The following is a 17479-nucleotide window of genomic DNA, read 5'->3' as shown; positions in this document are numbered from 1 at the left end:
AAATTTATAATTACATCTTTATATTTTTTTTTTTCAATTGAATTCTTATACTATTTTTTATTTTGTAATTAAATCATTTTTGTGTCAAAAACGTTGAAATAATAGAATATTTCTCCCAAAAAATATATAATTAAAGTTTTAATTAATTTTTTAATTGTGAGTACTTTCAATTTGCGAAAAAATATTTCGTTAATTCTAATATTTTTTACACAAACAAGGATTTAATTCGAAAATAAAAAACAATGTAGAAACCTAATTAAAAAAAATAAATATAAAAATTTAATTATAAATTTGATAAAATTATAGGAATTAACAGCATAACTAAACCGCAAACTAATTTAAAAGGGTCTAATATTCCTTTTTCTTGTCTATGATATTCTCAACCAGGCCAAAGATTAATCGACTGTAGATTAAAATTCTATTTAAAGATCTGTCACTAATAATAAGTTAGTGCATATATAAGATGCAGGATTGAAAATTGAAATTGAACCCCTTAAGCGGAATTTGTTTTTTATTTAAAAAGTGGATTTAATATTATGTGGACAATCTGCCATTCTGCCCAATAAACAGGGCTCCCATGTGGGTTGGTGTATGTTGGGCTTTATAACCTTATGGCCCCAACTGTTGGATACTAGATAATAGTGGAAATCCATTTCTAACAAGAGGACCCAGGAAAACCAAAAAATTTTGTAACCTTAAAAAAAAAAATATATATATATATATATATTGTTTAATTTATTTATTATTTATTTTCTTGGTTATACATGCATATATGTGATTCACGACAGCATGATATAAAAGTGAATAAAAACTAAAAGCTAAATAAAAAAAATCAACGTAATATTTTAATACGAAATATAGCTATAATAATAAGATAAAAAAAAAAAGAAAATCAACGATAGCTTAGCTTGATATGAAAAATTAAAGATAATAATGAATGAGAAATTGAGAGCAATAGGTTAGAAAGAAGGAAATGTTTGGCTTCCTTTGTTTTTTGAAATTATTTGTGTAGAGTAATTTGCTTGATCTTCTTCCCTCGCAAACATCTTTGTTGTTGGTATCATGTGAAGAAAGGTTTAACATTGTGGAATACGTAGGTAGCGGTATAGGTATAGGTATACGTATGAGGCGATGTACGTAGGAATATATATATAGGGTTTGAGGATGACGAAGATTGATTACGTGTTCAAGGTGGTTTTGATCGGTGACTCCTCTGTTGGCAAAACGCAACTTCTTGCGCGTTTCGCCAGGAATGAATTTAGTGCCGATTCTAAAGCAACAATTGGTGTTGAATTTCAGACCAAAACTCTCATCATTGATACCAAGACCATCAAGGCTCAGATATGGGATACCGCTGGCCAAGAAAGGTTTTCATTTTGCTTTCTCTCCTAACAATTTCATTTTTTTTATTTGCCTTTTTATGTGTTTAGAATTATAACTTGTATCAAATAAGAAGATGTTGAGAAGAGAGGGGGCATATATAGTTTATAGAGAACAATTTTTTTTTTTTGTTTTCATCAAAGCAATGGGATTCTTGGTTAACAATACTATGCAGCTGCATGAGTGTGTCCATCAATTATGCATGAGTGCTATCTAAGTTGGGTTAGAGTCATATAACAAATGGAGGTACAAGTGTTTTGGTATAGAGCATTTTTGTTGTAATTTATTCTGTTACTTGCTAAGAATATTGTAGTTTTTAAGAAAAATCATCTCAGATTGAAGAAGTCATTTACAAAAATAGAGATTATGTAATGTTATGGAGTTAAGAGTAGTAGTTTGTATCATTTAGTACGAGTGAGATTGTTGACGACATCGTTGAAGGTGAATGAAAATGAAAATGGTGTTATGGAACATTCCATAGATATAAGAGTCTGTAGAATCGTAAGATGAGTGTCTAGTCTAGTACTTAAATTGATATTTATAAGTAGTTTTATCTTGCTTGATATTTTTATTGCTGTGGAAGTTTGTGTTGATTGAACCTTATTCTACAACTTATTTTTATCAAACCTTTGGGCAAATTTGTTTAGCTATCCAAGAAAACTTTAACGGTAAAGATAATTCAACTAGTGTAGTGTTAAAATACAAGTATCCTAAGAAAAATTCTGGTTGAGAACTCTGTAATTAGCATTCTCGTTGAAATTTCAGGTACCGAGCAGTTACTAGTGCATACTATCGAGGTGCTCTTGGAGCAATGATAGTTTATGACATGGCTAAGAGGCAATCGTTCGAACACATGGCTAAGTGGTTACAAGAACTGAGGGACCACGCTGACAAGAACATTGTTGTGATGCTTATTGGAAACAAGTGTGATCTTGCAGGACTCAGAGCGGTTCCAACTGAAGATGCAGAGGATTTTGCACACAGGGAGAACCTCTTCTTCATGGAGACATCAGCTCTTGATTCCACGAATGTTGAAACTTGCTTTATCACCATTCTAACTGAGATATACAAAATTAATGCCAAGAAACCACTTTCTGGTGCTGATGATATCAATGGTACTAGTCTCAGGGGAACCACCATAATTATTAATAACCATGATGATGATGCTGGAAAAGGTTGCTGTTTGTCCTAGCTTTTATTTTCTTTCATTCTCCCTTTATGGGTGTTTATACAGAGATTGAGATTGGTGACTATCTCATAAATCATAATCAAGCATTAACCAAATTCAAACTGTGTATTTATTAGTCATTCATCACCTTCCTTGCTTTTCTCAATTTATAGGTTTAAATTTGTTAACACAAAAGTTCCCACTTTTCCATCACATTGGTTAGACTGTGGTTGCAACAAGTTAGTATCAGAGGGGTTCTATTCTATACACTCATCATGTTTCCTAAAGAGCTTTATTTTTAACCACGGGACCTAATGTACTATCAGCTTAATACACAATTACACATGCTACTATCAGTTAATTAACTTGTAACTAATCACTTGCTATATCCGCAAAGTTTCTAACTGACTCTAACAACCTAACCATACATGCATAAATCAATCTAGTTCAAGTTAGTTCTTTAACTACCATTGAGTAAATATACTAGCTGACCATATTCTCAAGTAAGAGTAATGCTAGAAAGCCATTAAAATTTATTATTTTTAGTCATCATAAAGTATGGGATAAAAGTATGTTATTGGATTACTAGACTAAAGAAATCAAGTTGATAGTTAAGTGATGGTAAAAAACAATAAATTCTGACGGTTCTTAGCATTTCTCTCCAGTTAATATAACTTGAAAAAATTAGTCATTATTGACAATAAATATTGTACAATTTAATTAATAAAATTTTGAATTTGAATTTATGTATAGAAAAAATGAAAAGAAACACAACCCGAATCACACTTTTGATCATGGAATGAGATTTATGAAATTAGGTCTATCAATACTTTCAATATTGTTTGCCTATTTAGTGTCTCTATGTGCTCAAAAGAAATGCACTTTAAAAAAAAAAAAGGAGTATAAGCTTTATATTTGCACTCTCCATCTCTAATTAGCTTGAGCTGAAGCTAAATTGTTTTTGATGAAAGGATATTTAGTTATTTACATTTTGCTAGAGAGTTTCCCATTTTAATTAATAATCAACCAACAAAAAAGTGGATGAGCAGAAGTTTTTGTTTTTGGACATGATGAGCAAAAGTTAAAAGAAAAATTCGAACACTAGCTTATTTTTGTGAGTCCATTATGAATCAGAGACAATAAAGATGTTTTTTTTTTTTTTGAAATAGTTGTTTGAGCTAGTTATAGCCCCGAAATTGAGTGGTGTTATTGGTAAGGCCCAAAACAAGAGCAGCAGACAGAAAAGCAGAAAGTTATACAAGTCAGACCCAAAAAAGGTTATAAAAAAATAAGAAAGACAGAGAAGCAGAAAAATCCCGCCCAAAGGAGGATTTGAAATTCAAAAGAAGCCGTTTGGCTAAGATGGTGGGAGATTGCGCCACGTGGTGAAACTGAAATGAAATTCCCCCAAGATGCAGAGTGAGCAGCAGAGCAGGCTGATTTGATTTTCACAAGAATAGCGGAGAGTGCTATAAGTGCGCCTTTTTTTCACATTTTGAAAACTTGCCATTTCGGTCTTCTTTCCAGCACTTGCTTCTCCCTCCGTTATTACTACTACTACTCCTGCTCAACACAGAGAGAGAAACAGCCGAAACCCTAGGGTACGGTGAGGTGCACAATACGCTACGCTACGCTACACCTCCTTCTTCTTCTTATTATTATTCTTACTCTGCTATTTGTTTTGCTTCCATTTCAGCCATGCCGGAAGCAAGAGATCGTCGTTCCACTGCCGTCGACATCGCCGCTCTATTTGCACGCCGGCGAGCTTTACTCCACGGCGTACTCTTGGACGACGAACTTGACTCCAGCGTCTTCGGATCCGCTCGGAGGCAACCGGTAACGTCTACAACCGGGTCGGGTCTTGCTCGTGGAGGGTTCAGAACACCAAGAACCGGTGCGGTTGGGGCGCCTGCTGGTGCAGAGAACAATAGCCCGTCGAGAAGTGGTGGACGGCGAGTAGTGGGAAGGGGTCGTGGTCGTGGTCGCGGTAGTTCTTCCCGGAGCGTGCTACCTTCTTGGTACCCTAGAACCCCTCTTAGGGACATTTCTTCTGTTGTGCGCGTAAGTCCTACAAAACGATGCCGTTTAACTCTCTTTCTTTCCTCAATTATTCATTTCTGTTCTTTTCCGTATGTATAATTCATTTTCATTTTTGTTTGCTTGCGAATTTGCTTTTTTCTTTTCGTATTTGCTTTATCTTTTTGAAATTAATAATTGGAGACACAAAGTAGTTGTGTTTTGCTCGTCAAATTATTATAGGGTTAGCTAGCTTCAATAATTGTGTAATCAAATCTCAGCTAAGAACCATTTCTAATCTGAAGGTGCACCTACGGGAGTTTCAAATTTAAATTGGGGATCAAGGCCAAATTTGAAATTCTTTTCGTTCGTGTTTCTGCAATCATGCATGTCATTGCCCTTCTTCATCAACATTGCAAGAATCTAATTACTGTGTAAGCAGTTTCGGTTGTGTCTGTGAATGCTGCTTGAGACTGAAGTGTTTAATTGAATTGACGAGTGTTAATAGTTTTTTCCCTTTGTTAAATATCGCAATCATTGTTCCTTTATATGTTAAACTGGTTTCCCAATGGCTGCGCAAGTTAAATAGTTGGTCTTGTGCTAATGATATTTTTGGGGTTGCAAATAGAAATCCATAATGCCAAACACGCTATATATGTGTTCTGTTATTTGCAAAGCACTAAACTGATTGCAGCATATGATTGTGGTCATGGTAGCTTATATTGTGAGTCTAAGTTTGAAATTGGACTCTGTTTAGGCAATTGAAAGGAGGAGAGCTCGGTTAGGAGAAATCGATGGCCAGCAAACTGGGAATCCATTTCCGGCGGATCAGCTGTTTCCTGATCCTTCTGTGTCCTCAGATAATGCTCAACTCTCTGAGATCACCCCAAAGCCGGCATCAGGTGTTAAGCTCCGAACACCCAGCGGCAAGGTTCCGAAAATTCTGCTCGACATTGCCAATCAGACCGAAGGGGAGCAGTCAGAGTTAACTCCACAGATGAAGCTTCTCAATTCAATTGATAGTGTTGAGAAAGTGGTGAAGGAGGAGCTGCAGAGACTTAAGAGAACACCAAGCGCCAAGAAAGCCGAAAGAGAAAAACGAGTTCGTACATTGATGTCCATGAGGTGATCATTTTCAGACTCAGTAGATATTCATATCGATTCCAAACAGAGATCAATTTGGATTTGACACACACATAAGCAGGAGGAGAGGGAAGAACTTTTGTTGCAAAATCATCGTCTGATGATATTTTACACCCAGCTGATTCAGCAGATATTTTCTCATTCCCAGTTTGCTTCATTCATATCTTCAAACTCCAAATTGAAGGTGATAAGATTGATGGTAATTTTTTGCTACAATTCTTGTTCTAACATCTTAGTAGGCTTGCACTCTTGTTCTTTCCATCATCCTTTGATGGTTTTGGGTAGGTATTGTAGGGTCAGGGAATATTTCAGTCCCTTGTATATAATTTTCGTTTTTCATTTTGCGTCCAAGTACTTTTGGAGTTTACTTTTGTACCATTACTTACAATGTATGACAATAATATTTCCTCAGATTTGTGCACAGATTTCTTTCAAGTTCATATTTTTTTTTTCTGTTCATATAATTCAGTGTCCTTGTCCCACACGAATGGCGGCTTTATACTTTAGAATTTTGGTCTTAGATATTCGCAGAGATTTAAGAACATTTAAACGATTTGGCATCGTATCATTCGTATGCATGAAAAAAAAGGGTTTTTTCATCACACCCATAGATACACGTTTGTGGCTGAGATCACTTCTTGTTCGTTGGTAAAATAATTCAACTAAAAATTGTGAAAATTTGAAATGCCAATTGCCATTTTCTCTAGATGAACTCTATAATTTGATATATTAGAATATTAGATAGTGTGATAATGATAACACGTTTGTGGGCATTATTTTAGTTTAGTTCTTTTAAATTCCAAGGTGGTATGTCCCGCTTTTTCACACATGCACTCTCAGAATTAGTATCGTGCTTCACGTGGAACCCAATAGTTCTTCATTTTATATTTATATATGAGATTTGTTATAAGCTATGATGCACACACTAACACGGATATGTGATATGGAATATGTAGATACTAGAATTTTAAATTTTACGAGATATAGAGACAATATATATATATATATATATATATATATAGAGAGAGAGAGAATAAAGTATATAAAGAATAAAGTTTTACACTTAAATGATTTGTCTAATTAAGTTCAACCAAACTATTTATATACATACACCCTAATATGTAACAGACTTTTAACGTAAACTGCTGCTCTCTCAATGCTTTTTTTGTGGATTTTCTTTTTTTCTTTGATTTTTCTATGTTATCTACGAATTTTGTTTTCTTTTGGGATTACTATGCATTTTCTGCAAATTTTTGCCCTCTTTTTCTACAGAATTTTACTTTTAAGATGAATGTTGTTTGATCTGAATTCTTTTTCGATCAAACAGTCAAATCAAGCATTGAAATCAAATTCATATAGGTTTTTTGCGTTAAAAAACAATGAATGATGCAAGTTTAGATCAGTTGAATCAGAGCGAATAAGATTATTGTTCTGAATTGAATCAAGTGAACGATGTTTGGTTCGTTCCTAGTTAATGTAGTGTGTTAATAGTTAATGTTTGTGTAGTTGTTTTCTCTACGAGTTTTGAATAATTTCAGTTTTTTTTTAAAATCAGTGTTCATGGTTGAAGCCTGAAGGTTTGAATTTGAATGGAATATAGGAGTTTTAAATTGTTTTTTCGATGAATTTATTTATGTTACGTTTAATGGTAGTTTTGGTGCATTTTGAAATACAATTTTGTGTAATATAAAATTGTTTTCGGTGTCGTGTTTATAAGTTTTCGGTGTTTTTTCATGTGTGTCAGTTTGTCCTAAAAATAATGATGACTTTTAACACACTTGAAGAATAAGCTACTGCTCTTTTTTCTTCTCTTTCTCTTTTTTCCTCATTTTTCGTTTTCTTTATCGTTATTGTTATCATCGTTGTCTTCTTTTTATAAGTATAACAGTTTAAATCCAAAATGCACAGAAATTTCTTAATAATGACAACATATAGGGTGAATGCGGATCGAATCCAATACCCACAGTTTTTAAGTTTGGATCCGATCCGATCCGCACATTTGCAGATCGGATAGTGAATATATCCGCAAAACACAAAAATATTTTTAAAAGCTTATTTTTATTAAAAAATATCAATAAAATTCATTTTTTCTATTCTTTTAAATATGTTTACTTTTAAAATAATATTAAACATACATTTCTTAAATAATAAATTAAAATAATACAACATATATGAAAATTAGTAGTTAAAATAAAATATAAAAGAATATTTAATTATTTATTTCTTTATTTTTACGGATACGCAGATATGCGGATCGGATATGCGGATACCTACATAAAATTCGCGATCCGATCCTATTAGTGTACGGATCTGATTCTATCCGATCCGATAGTCTTGTGGATCAGATTTATATCCGCAATTTTCGATTCGGATTCGAATAAACACCGCGGATCGGATCCGATCCATGAACACCCCTAAGTCAACATATAAATAAACTCACTTAAGAACAAGTTTAAACCAACAGTGCACCTTATTTAAATCAAGAAAATACTGAAATTCAAATCCATATGCATTGAAATTACTTAACGACGACGACACACAAACAAACTCAATTAAAAATAAGCATGTACCAAAAGTTCACCTTATTTAAATTAAAAATGTACTAAAATTAGTTAATGATAACTCTAAACTCCTCCTCTTCCTTATTCCTCCTCTTCTTTATTATTATCATCTTCTTCTTTTTTTGTTTATTTTTTCTTCTTGTTTTATCTTCTCATTATTCTTCTGGTTTTTTACTCCCTTAATAATAGTAATAATAATAATAAAACACATAATACTGCAAAATTAGTAGAAAGAGAAGCAGGAAAAGGAAAAAATGCAACAATAATAACAATAAAAGAACGACGATGAAAAGAAGGAATGCGAAGAAGAAGAAAAATAATGAGGAGAAACACGTAGAGCGTGTATTCACGTTCTCACTGATGAAACTACTTTTTGTTAGGAGTGGACCAACTTGGTTCGATTTGGTTGCTAAAAAGATTTGAATGTATGTGTAGCATGACTGATATATAAAATATAAAAATTTTTAACTGTCTTTAATATCTTCTTTTAATTATACAAAGTATTTAAAATATTTTTTGTTTTAATAAATAATAATACATATTATTTCTAAATTCATTTTAAGAATACATATGTTAAGAATATGACTGGACACTCTCACAAGTCACATGTGATGGTATTTAGGTGTGTTCAAATGTGTTTGGAATTTTTTTTATTAAGACCTGATTAGACACAACAAACATTTGTGTCGTGTCCAAAATATATTCGACATGCGAACATGATAATCTAACAAAATGTCCGTATTTCATAGATTACAAGCAGTGGCGGAGCTTGAAATAAAATTTTGGAGGGACCAAAATTTAACATAAAAATTTAATAATAATATTTATATTAAAATAAAATTTATAAATATAATTATTCTTTAAGTTTGTTACTAATAAGATAATAAATAAGTAATTCTACAGATAAAAAATAGCAAATAATTTATAATAGTACTCTCCTTCTTAAATATTAGCCTTCCTCTTAAAAATGTATTAATTCTTTAATTTTTTATCATTATTTTATATAAAAATTTGAATATATATCCTGTAAAATATGTAAAAAAAAAGTTAGAAGAATAAATATTAAAATTTATAATATTTATTGAATTTTTTTATCAATTTATATAAATAAAATAATATCAATACTTATTGAATATTCTAAATATTTTTTATCATATAAAAAATTAAATTAAATAAACAGTAAAATATAAAATAATATTAAATTAATTAAATAAAAAATATCTATTTTTTTATATTTGAACTCAAAGGTAGAAAGAGTATTACTTGTTGAATAGAGAGTTGCAAAATACGAATAGAGAAGCTGTTAGTAAAGTAGCGTGTTTTTTATAATGATGATTTTTATCTTTTATTTTATTAGATAATCTTTTTTTATTCTTATCCTTTTTGTTAAATAACTTTTTTTATTTGATTTACTTTTTTTATTTGATTTGATTGTTAGATGATCTTTTTTTGTGTTAATATTTTTTTGTTAGATAACTTTTTTATTTGATTTGATTTTATCTTTCAATTTTGATGTGTTGTGAAAGCCAATAAATCACAATCCAACATATTTTTAATGTTTAAAACTAAAAACTATTGTGCAATAAAAACAAAATATTTAGGCCAACTAAACAATTTTTTATTTTTGAAGAAGTACTACTAATTTTTTTATAAAAAATTTGGAGGGCCATTAACTAAGTTCCACCCCTAATTACAAGAATAATCTGTCTTATTTTTTAATAATAAAAGTTCATTTTTTATTATTAAAATAGTTTTTACAAGTAGAATTTTATAAACTAGGGTTTATAACTTTATTTTTTGACGGTAAAATTTATCAAGTAAATCATTTAATTTTCTACTAATTATAGATCTCTATTAACTAAATAATTTCGCTTGCACTCAAGAACTGTCCAAAGGTGACCAAGATGTTCCTAGAATAGGACTTAGGCCCAGTTTGGGTAAATAACTTAAATAAGTTCTTTTGGAAAAGGAGCTTAAAACATAAGGACTTTTATTAATAGCAGTTTATAAATAAGTTATTTTGTGTTTGGATTTTTAGTTATAAAAGTACTTATTTTAAAGTTGTAGCGTTTGGATAAATAACTCAAAAGATAAATTTTTTTTACAAAAGAGAATGAATATTAAAATAACGATGATAACAAATACTTTTTAATATTGAATGTTGATTTTACATAACCTAATCACTAATATTGTGTATGATATGGTAGGTGAAAATAAAAAATAAAAATAAAATGTGTGTCAATGTATATTTTATTGCTGTTTTTTATTTTTTATTTTTATTCCTATTAGAACTCTCTTCTCCTTTATTGAGGTCAAGAACTTGTTATAATTAACTATGAAAATAATAATAAGCTATAAAATTACATATGAAAAAAATAAAATTAAAACTGAAATTTCATACCACACTTGAATACAAATTTAATAATAAAAAATAGTGATAAAATAATAAAAAAATATTTAGAAGGAATATATGCAGTAAGTTGTTCAGATGTAATATTGTCTGAAAATGTGGTGGAGGATCAATACTTCCATCAGATGTTTCATTATGTAAAAATGGTGAGACTTGGAACATTGCGTGAGAATGATAGTGGAAGGCCAGTGCTTCTAGCAGACCTTGTGTGAAAATGGTGATGAAGAGTCAGTATTTGTCATAGAATCAAGAAGGAAAGTAAATTTTTTTGTTTTAAAATTAATTTTTTTAAGTAAGTGGTAGAATGACTTCTCGAGAAGCAAGAAGTCATATATTTCTACTTTTTCAAAAAGTTCCAAATTAACTTTTCGGGAAGTTAGAAGCTTTTTTAAAAATAGTGCCAAACACATAGATTATGACTTTTCATAATCCAAAAGTTAAAAAAAAGTAGCTTCTGCTACTTCCCAAACGGGCTCTTAGTTCATGACTATGTTAATACAAAACTGTTCAAATATATGAGTGAATATTCTGTACAGTTGTTTTTACGTGAGTTTGGTAATTAAAAATTATTAAATAATAATTTAATAAAAAAAATAAATTATTTAATAATTTTTAATTAGTAACTTTAAATTTAATGATTTTCAATTAGTAACTTCAAGCCTTCAACTATCTATATATATTATTGATTCAGTGATTATGGAAACAAAATAAGGTTGGGTCACAAACAGTGTGATACAGTCACTGAATCAATAATGCTAGGGAATCAAGATAGTTTTAGCCAAAAACTAACTAAATATTTTTGAGTGAAATCAAAATCTCTATGTGAATGATGTTTATATTAGGTATTAAGATATATATTTTTTTTGTTAAATTGGATGATTCTAAATCTATTTTCTAATTTATCATGTTTTAGGCATTTGGAGAGGGAAGGAGGGTGAAGAGACGGAAGCTAATTGAATCAGTTTCCGTGATTTACGTTGCAATGATACTGAACGTATCTCCTCCTAATTTAAATGTGGTGAAACATTTAATAACCAATATTTTAAATCATAAATAAATAAAATTAATTACTATAGTTATAATTAATTAAATTGTTCCATTTTGACTGATTTTGAGTTAGTTCCATGTACTTTTTCTATATATAAATATCATCTTTGATATCTCAAAGAAAAAATCATGATGTATCCGTATTGAACAAATTTATAACATATACACACATCCCATTATTATATTGGTTTGCCATACAACCGTGCGTAGAGGAGAAAAAATGAAACTGAAGTATACAAATACAACTGCAAAAAAATTAAACTAAAGAAGTCTCCAATAATAACCATGATGATGAGTGCTTGAAATCTTGATAAATGCTCTACGTACAAATACAATATAATACCTCTCTGATCTTCATGATGATGATGAAGCCATTATGAATGAGAAGCAAGCGCAATGATCTGTGTTGTAGGCAAATTAGCACATAAACTAACAAGAGGGATGATTACTATGGGGTTAAATTGATCCCAACATTGTGCTAGTGAAGTAGACATTTGCTTACGAAGATGATTAGTGTGAATGTCTAGAAAGAAGGTGACACTAGAGATTAACCAAAGAAGGAACAAAAGATAGTAATATTGGCAACCGATCAAGGTTGCCATGGTTGGAGACTTGGAGTTGAAGGCAGACTCATTCATCTATCGGCATTAGTATGTGTGTTTCTTATAATAACGCTCTCAAATTGTTATTAACAAAATGGGAAACACGCTTTGAAAATGTGTGTTATTTTTTTATTTGATGCGTGGAACGCGAGGCTTTATAAGGAAGCATATTTTGGTGATCTGGTCACCTAGTTGACAAGGCCATTTTTTACATCCTTGTGGTGGGAGGGGGAAAAGAAATGCTTTTGGTAAATAGAATAAATAATGAATTATTGTTGGCGTTAATTGTAGAATGCATGATTGTAACTTGGTGAAAACTCAGGACTTCGCATAAAGTTAATACTTGACCGCTGTTAAATGATTTGATTGATTTGACTAAATTTTCATTTAACAGCTTTTAGATATCAATTTCACGTAAAATCGACTTCACCTGAGTTTTTCACCTTGTAACTTAGGCTACACTACCTCGCTAGACTATTTATTCGTTAAAATTTATAACGGAAATATTTAGTAACAATTTTTCTTTTGCGAAAAACAGTTAAAATTTGTCTTATTTAATATTTATTAATTTTAACAACAATTAATAAATATTAAATAAAACAAATTCTCACTTTTTTATTTTTAATCTTTCTAACGTTATCGAATTTTTAATCACTTAATTTTTTAACCTATGTTTTGTTGTGTTCCCAAAAACAATGTTGACGTTGGCTATTAGGCATTAGCCTATTACCTTGGCGGAATAAGCTCTCTTCCTTAGTTGTTAGTATGAGTTTTTGACTTTTTGTAGACTACTTATCAGTTACTTTTTGAGGAATCTTTATTTTTTGAACTATTTTTACTTTTTTTTTTTTACAAAATCCTAAAAATAAAAATATCAGTGTAAAGGAAAATAAGATCAATTCAATATTTTTTGGCAATGATCATTAAGTTTTCTGGTATCAATTTTGTCATATCAATCAATAATCAATATTATTAGGGAGGGAGTGGGTAGGACAGGTATATTGTGAATTGAAAAGAGTCCCATTACATTTAAAGAAAAAATTTCAACTTGCAAGAGAGAATACTGAATACCATCAGCCCAAAAAAAAAAAAAAAAAAACTGAATTGTTCAAAAGATGAATTACTAATAAATGGTATAATATCATAACACAAAAAAACCAATAATGAAGTTCCTATTATGTAATTCCAATTATACATAACAAATACACAATAATTCTGTAGTCAACCTTTTGAGCAAAAGAGCAATGATGCAAAATATCATATACACTATAGATTTGGTTGCTGATTGTGTATCTTGTCATTCTAGCTGCTGTATCTTGCTAATGCATTCAATTGAAAGAAACGAATATATATCATTGTTCATTAGTTTATATATATATATATATTCCTTAATATGAGGACCACTTTTAATAATTGAGGAGGATTAGGACCATCTGACGTTTGTCTTTTGTTCATTATGCTAACCTCTTCCAATTTTCTGTATTTCGCTATCTTATTAATTAACTAAAGAACCACATTCTGTGTCCCCGAAACTATTAACCTGCTATAGTGCTATGGATTATTCTTTCTACATGTTCTCCTCCTCTTTATTTTTCTTCATTCTAACTCTTATTATCATCAAGTTCCGAAGCAAAATAAGAACCTCGAATTCCAGCAGCGATGAAATTCGACCCCAACAGCTACCATCTCCACCGTCACTTCCAATAATTGGACACCTTCATCTTCTAGGCTCAGTGATACCAAAGTCATTTCAAGCCTTGGCCAATCTCTATGGCCCTCTGATTCAGCTTCGTTTAGGTGCCTCAACTTGCATACTTGTTTCCAATGCCCATGTTGCAAGAGAAGTAATGAAAACCCATGAACTCAACTTTTGCTACCGCCCCAACTTCGGTTCCTCTGAGTATTTTCTTTATAAAGGGTCTTATTTTATTGCTGCACCATATGGGCCTTATTGGAGGTTCATGAAGAAGCTATGCGTGACTCAACTTCTCTCGAGTTCTCAGCTTGGGAGATTCATGCACGTGAGGGAACAAGAGATTAAGAAGCTCTTGAAATCACTTATGGTTTGTTCTAGTGAGGGCAGAGAGTGTGATTTGGGTTTTGAGCTTACTACTTTGACCAACAATATCCTATGTAGGATGGCCATGAGCACTACTTGTTTCGACAATAATGATGATGCTGTGGAGATTCATGGTTTGGTTAAGGAGTTTTTGGAGGTTGGTGCTAAGTTGAGCATTGGTGAGGTTCTTGGGCCTTTGGGGAAGTTTGATTTGTTTGGGTATGGGAAGAAGCTTGCGAAAGTAGTGGCCAAATTTGACCGCATCTTGGAAAGGATCATGGAGGAACATGAACATGATGGTGGTGATGATGAGGGAGAAACCACCTTGGATATGATGGATATTCTCTTAAGAGTTTATAGAGATCCAAACGCTCAGGTCAAGCTAACAAGGAATGACATCAAGGCTTTCTTCTTAGTAAGTTATTCTTTATTTTATATCCATAAAGTGTTAGATACGGATTATCTTAAATAATTTAGTTAAGAATTTTCCCAGGAACTAAGAAGGTATAGTCAACAATAAGTCAACAAAATATATTTAAACTACACTCTATACTAATTAATTATTTAAATTATATTTTTTAAAAAATATAAAATTAATGATTATTAATTATCTCTTTTTATTTTAATTCATCTTTTACCATTTATTACGTAAATTCTAATTTTTTTTGAAAAAAAAAATGTCAAAACTAAAAAAAACACCAAAATATAAGATAAAGAATCGTTCAAATCCTAAAAAAAAAACATACAAAACATAAGAAAAAGAATGATTTACATCCTAAAAAAAAACATATATTTCTGTTTTTTAACAATATGTTAAGTTATTTATGGATTTTTAACAATTATTTTTACCTAAATATATTTGTGTAGTTACTCATATATAAGTGTCTTTGTGTGAGTCCAACGAATTATAATTTAAATAATATAATTTTTCTATTTTCACTTAAAAATCTTGTGAATTTATAATCATCAAAAGAATTAGATAAAAATGTGAATCTTTTTCTTATAACATGTATATGTACTATGTAGTAATTGGGTTTTAACCATCAAAAATTTATTCTTACACTATTATCTTCTTTATTTTATAAGAAAATGGTGGCGAACCAAAAATTACAAGACAAAAATATATAATGACATCTAAAAGCTAAAATAAATCATTTAATCATTTGATAGGTTTCCACGACTGTTATATTTAAATATTTAATTTATTTTTACAAAGACAAAAATCAATAATTAATAGAAGTCCATCATAAAATATTCTAACATCATCTTTTCGTGTAAAAATATAGAAATATTTATGTGAGTAGCTACCAAAAGTGTTTGTTTCATGTGTGGAAACGCAAGGATATTTTTCTTGCGGGAACAGATACGTCTTCTGTGGCATTGCAATGGAGCATGGCAGAGATACTAAACCACCCAATAATACTGAACAAGCTGAGGGCAGAGATTGCTGCAGTGGTGGGGTCAACTAGGATGGTCAACGAATCGGACGTTCCAAATCTACCTTACCTCCAAGCTATTGTGAAGGAAGTGCTAAGGCTCCATCCAACGGCACCGTTTGCTCTTAGACAATCTGCTCAAGATTGCATCATCAATGGTTATGAAGTAAAGTCTCAAACAAGAACACTCATCAATGTCTATGCCATCATGAGAGACCCTCAATCTTGGGACAATCCTGAAAACTTTATACCCGAGAGGTTCTTGGAAACCACACATAATGACATCATCAAAATGAGTGTTAATGATTTTAGGTACTTTTTTATATGCTAAAATCTAAGGGACCAGCAACTTTTGTGTTTTCTGGTCAATACTTAACCATCAAAACAAAAGTGAGTGATTTCCCATCATTAGATGTAATCTCACACCATTAAAAACACTATTGATGGCTAATTAATAGTTACAAAACACTAAAATTGCTCGCCCCTAACATTCCTCGTACACATTATTAGTATATATCATTTTAGTATGATTATTCATGTAGATAGATTGAATGATTTCAAATTTCAGGTACATTCCATTTGGGTTCGGGAGGAGAGGATGCCCTGGATCTTCTCTTGCTTTAACGGTAATACAAACAACAATTGCAGCGTTGATCCAATGTTTTGATTGGAAAATCAAAGGGGGAGACAGGGTTAACATGGAAGAAGGGTCATCATTCTCTGCAGGGTTGGCTAAGCCACTACTTTGTTACCCTATCTTATGTTATAATCCCTTTTGAGGTTCCTATACTATATATTACTCTACTTCCCCAAAACATTATGCTGTCAACAAAATCTAGAATGTCATGATGAGATGATATGTAACAAAGTACATTGTCCTTGTTGTGTTGTATATATTAAATAACTGGCAGATTTTATCTCTGTTACGAAAATGTCTGATAACAAAAAAAATTAATACAAAATAATTAAAATTTATTTTATTTATTATTTATTAATTATTATAATAATTAATAAATATTATATAAATTAAGTGTCAATTTAAAAAAAATGCCAAACTGGATCACTCTAAAATTTGAAGCTCCACCATACGAATATATATATATAAAAGTTCATTATTATCTATTTCTATGGATCATTCACGCAGTGAAACTACGGGTTAATGTTCAAATTCGTCCTTGAAAGATCACGCGATCTTCATTTTCGTCCTCGAATGATTTTTTTAATCAAATTAATCCCTACAAGATAAACTGTTAGTCAAATTAATCATTCCGTCAATTGGATGATGACGTGTCACGTTAAGTGCCACGTGACAGGTGGGTGCCACGTGTCACTTGACATATAAAATTTTTTTTATTAGTCAAAATAGTCCTTGAAAGTTTAGACGTAAGTCATTTTCATCCCTCAAATTTTAAAAATTAGTCAAACTAGTCCTTATATAATTTTTTATAATATTAAATTTATAATATTTTTTTATACTACTAATTTTAATATTATTTTTTAAACCTTAATAAACAAAATTCTTTTTACATAAAATAATAAAAATAATTAAATTTTTATAAAATTATTTTGTCATTTGTATTTTAAAATTTTATATTTTAAATTGTAATTTTTTTATGTGAATTTTTTTTATTTAAATGAGTTTATCAAATTATTGTTG

At 30.6% G+C, this 17479-nt stretch overlaps 4 protein-coding genes across 6 annotated transcripts; 3 read left to right on the top strand and 1 right to left on the bottom strand.

Moving 5' to 3' along the window:
* The first annotated feature begins 975 nt into the window (after positions 1–975).
* On the top strand, positions 976–2664 carry LOC107646270 (ras-related protein RABA4d). Its single transcript, XM_088491376.1, has 2 exons — positions 976–1367; positions 2146–2664. The coding sequence occupies exons 1-2, from the start codon at positions 1165–1167 to the stop codon at positions 2570–2572; spliced, it is 630 nt and encodes a 209-aa protein (XP_088347502.1). The 5' UTR covers positions 976–1164; the 3' UTR covers positions 2573–2664.
* Positions 2665–3996: 1332 nt separating this feature from the next.
* Positions 3997–6130, top strand: UVI4 (uv-b-insensitive 4). 3 transcript variants are annotated; one of them, XM_088491374.1, is made up of 3 exons: positions 3997–4149; positions 4245–4609; positions 5322–6130. In XM_088491374.1, exons 2-3 carry the CDS (start codon positions 4247–4249, stop codon positions 5691–5693), a joined length of 735 nt encoding a protein of 244 aa, XP_088347500.1. In that variant the 5' UTR covers positions 3997–4149; positions 4245–4246; the 3' UTR covers positions 5694–6130. The 3 variants fall into 3 exon arrangements, with proteins under 3 accessions (XP_088347500.1, XP_016204949.1, XP_088347501.1); XM_016349463.3 differs by having other exon boundaries at positions 3998–4154; XM_088491375.1 differs by having other exon boundaries at positions 3998–4159.
* A 5736-nt stretch (positions 6131–11866) lies between these two features.
* On the bottom strand, positions 11867–12390 carry LOC148554446 (uncharacterized). Its single transcript, XM_088491378.1, has one exon. It carries the CDS (start codon positions 12361–12363, stop codon positions 12100–12102), a length of 264 nt encoding a protein of 87 aa, XP_088347504.1. The 5' UTR covers positions 12364–12390; the 3' UTR covers positions 11867–12099.
* Positions 12391–13880: 1490 nt separating this feature from the next.
* LOC107647917 (cytochrome P450 93A3) lies at positions 13881–16632 on the top strand. The gene is made up of 3 exons (XM_016351969.3): positions 13881–14801; positions 15728–16134; positions 16391–16632. Exons 1-3 carry the CDS (start codon positions 13881–13883, stop codon positions 16599–16601), a joined length of 1539 nt encoding a protein of 512 aa, XP_016207455.1. The 3' UTR covers positions 16602–16632.
* Positions 16633–17479: the final 847 nt, after the last annotated feature.

This window comes from Arachis ipaensis, chromosome B6, assembly GCF_059453495.1.
Source record: "Arachis ipaensis isolate K30076 ecotype BB chromosome B6, ASM5945349v1, whole genome shotgun sequence".
NCBI lineage: Eukaryota > Viridiplantae > Streptophyta > Magnoliopsida > Fabales > Fabaceae > Arachis > Arachis ipaensis.
Note: the sequence above shows the minus strand (reverse complement) of the source record. Positions and strands in the feature narration are given on the sequence as shown.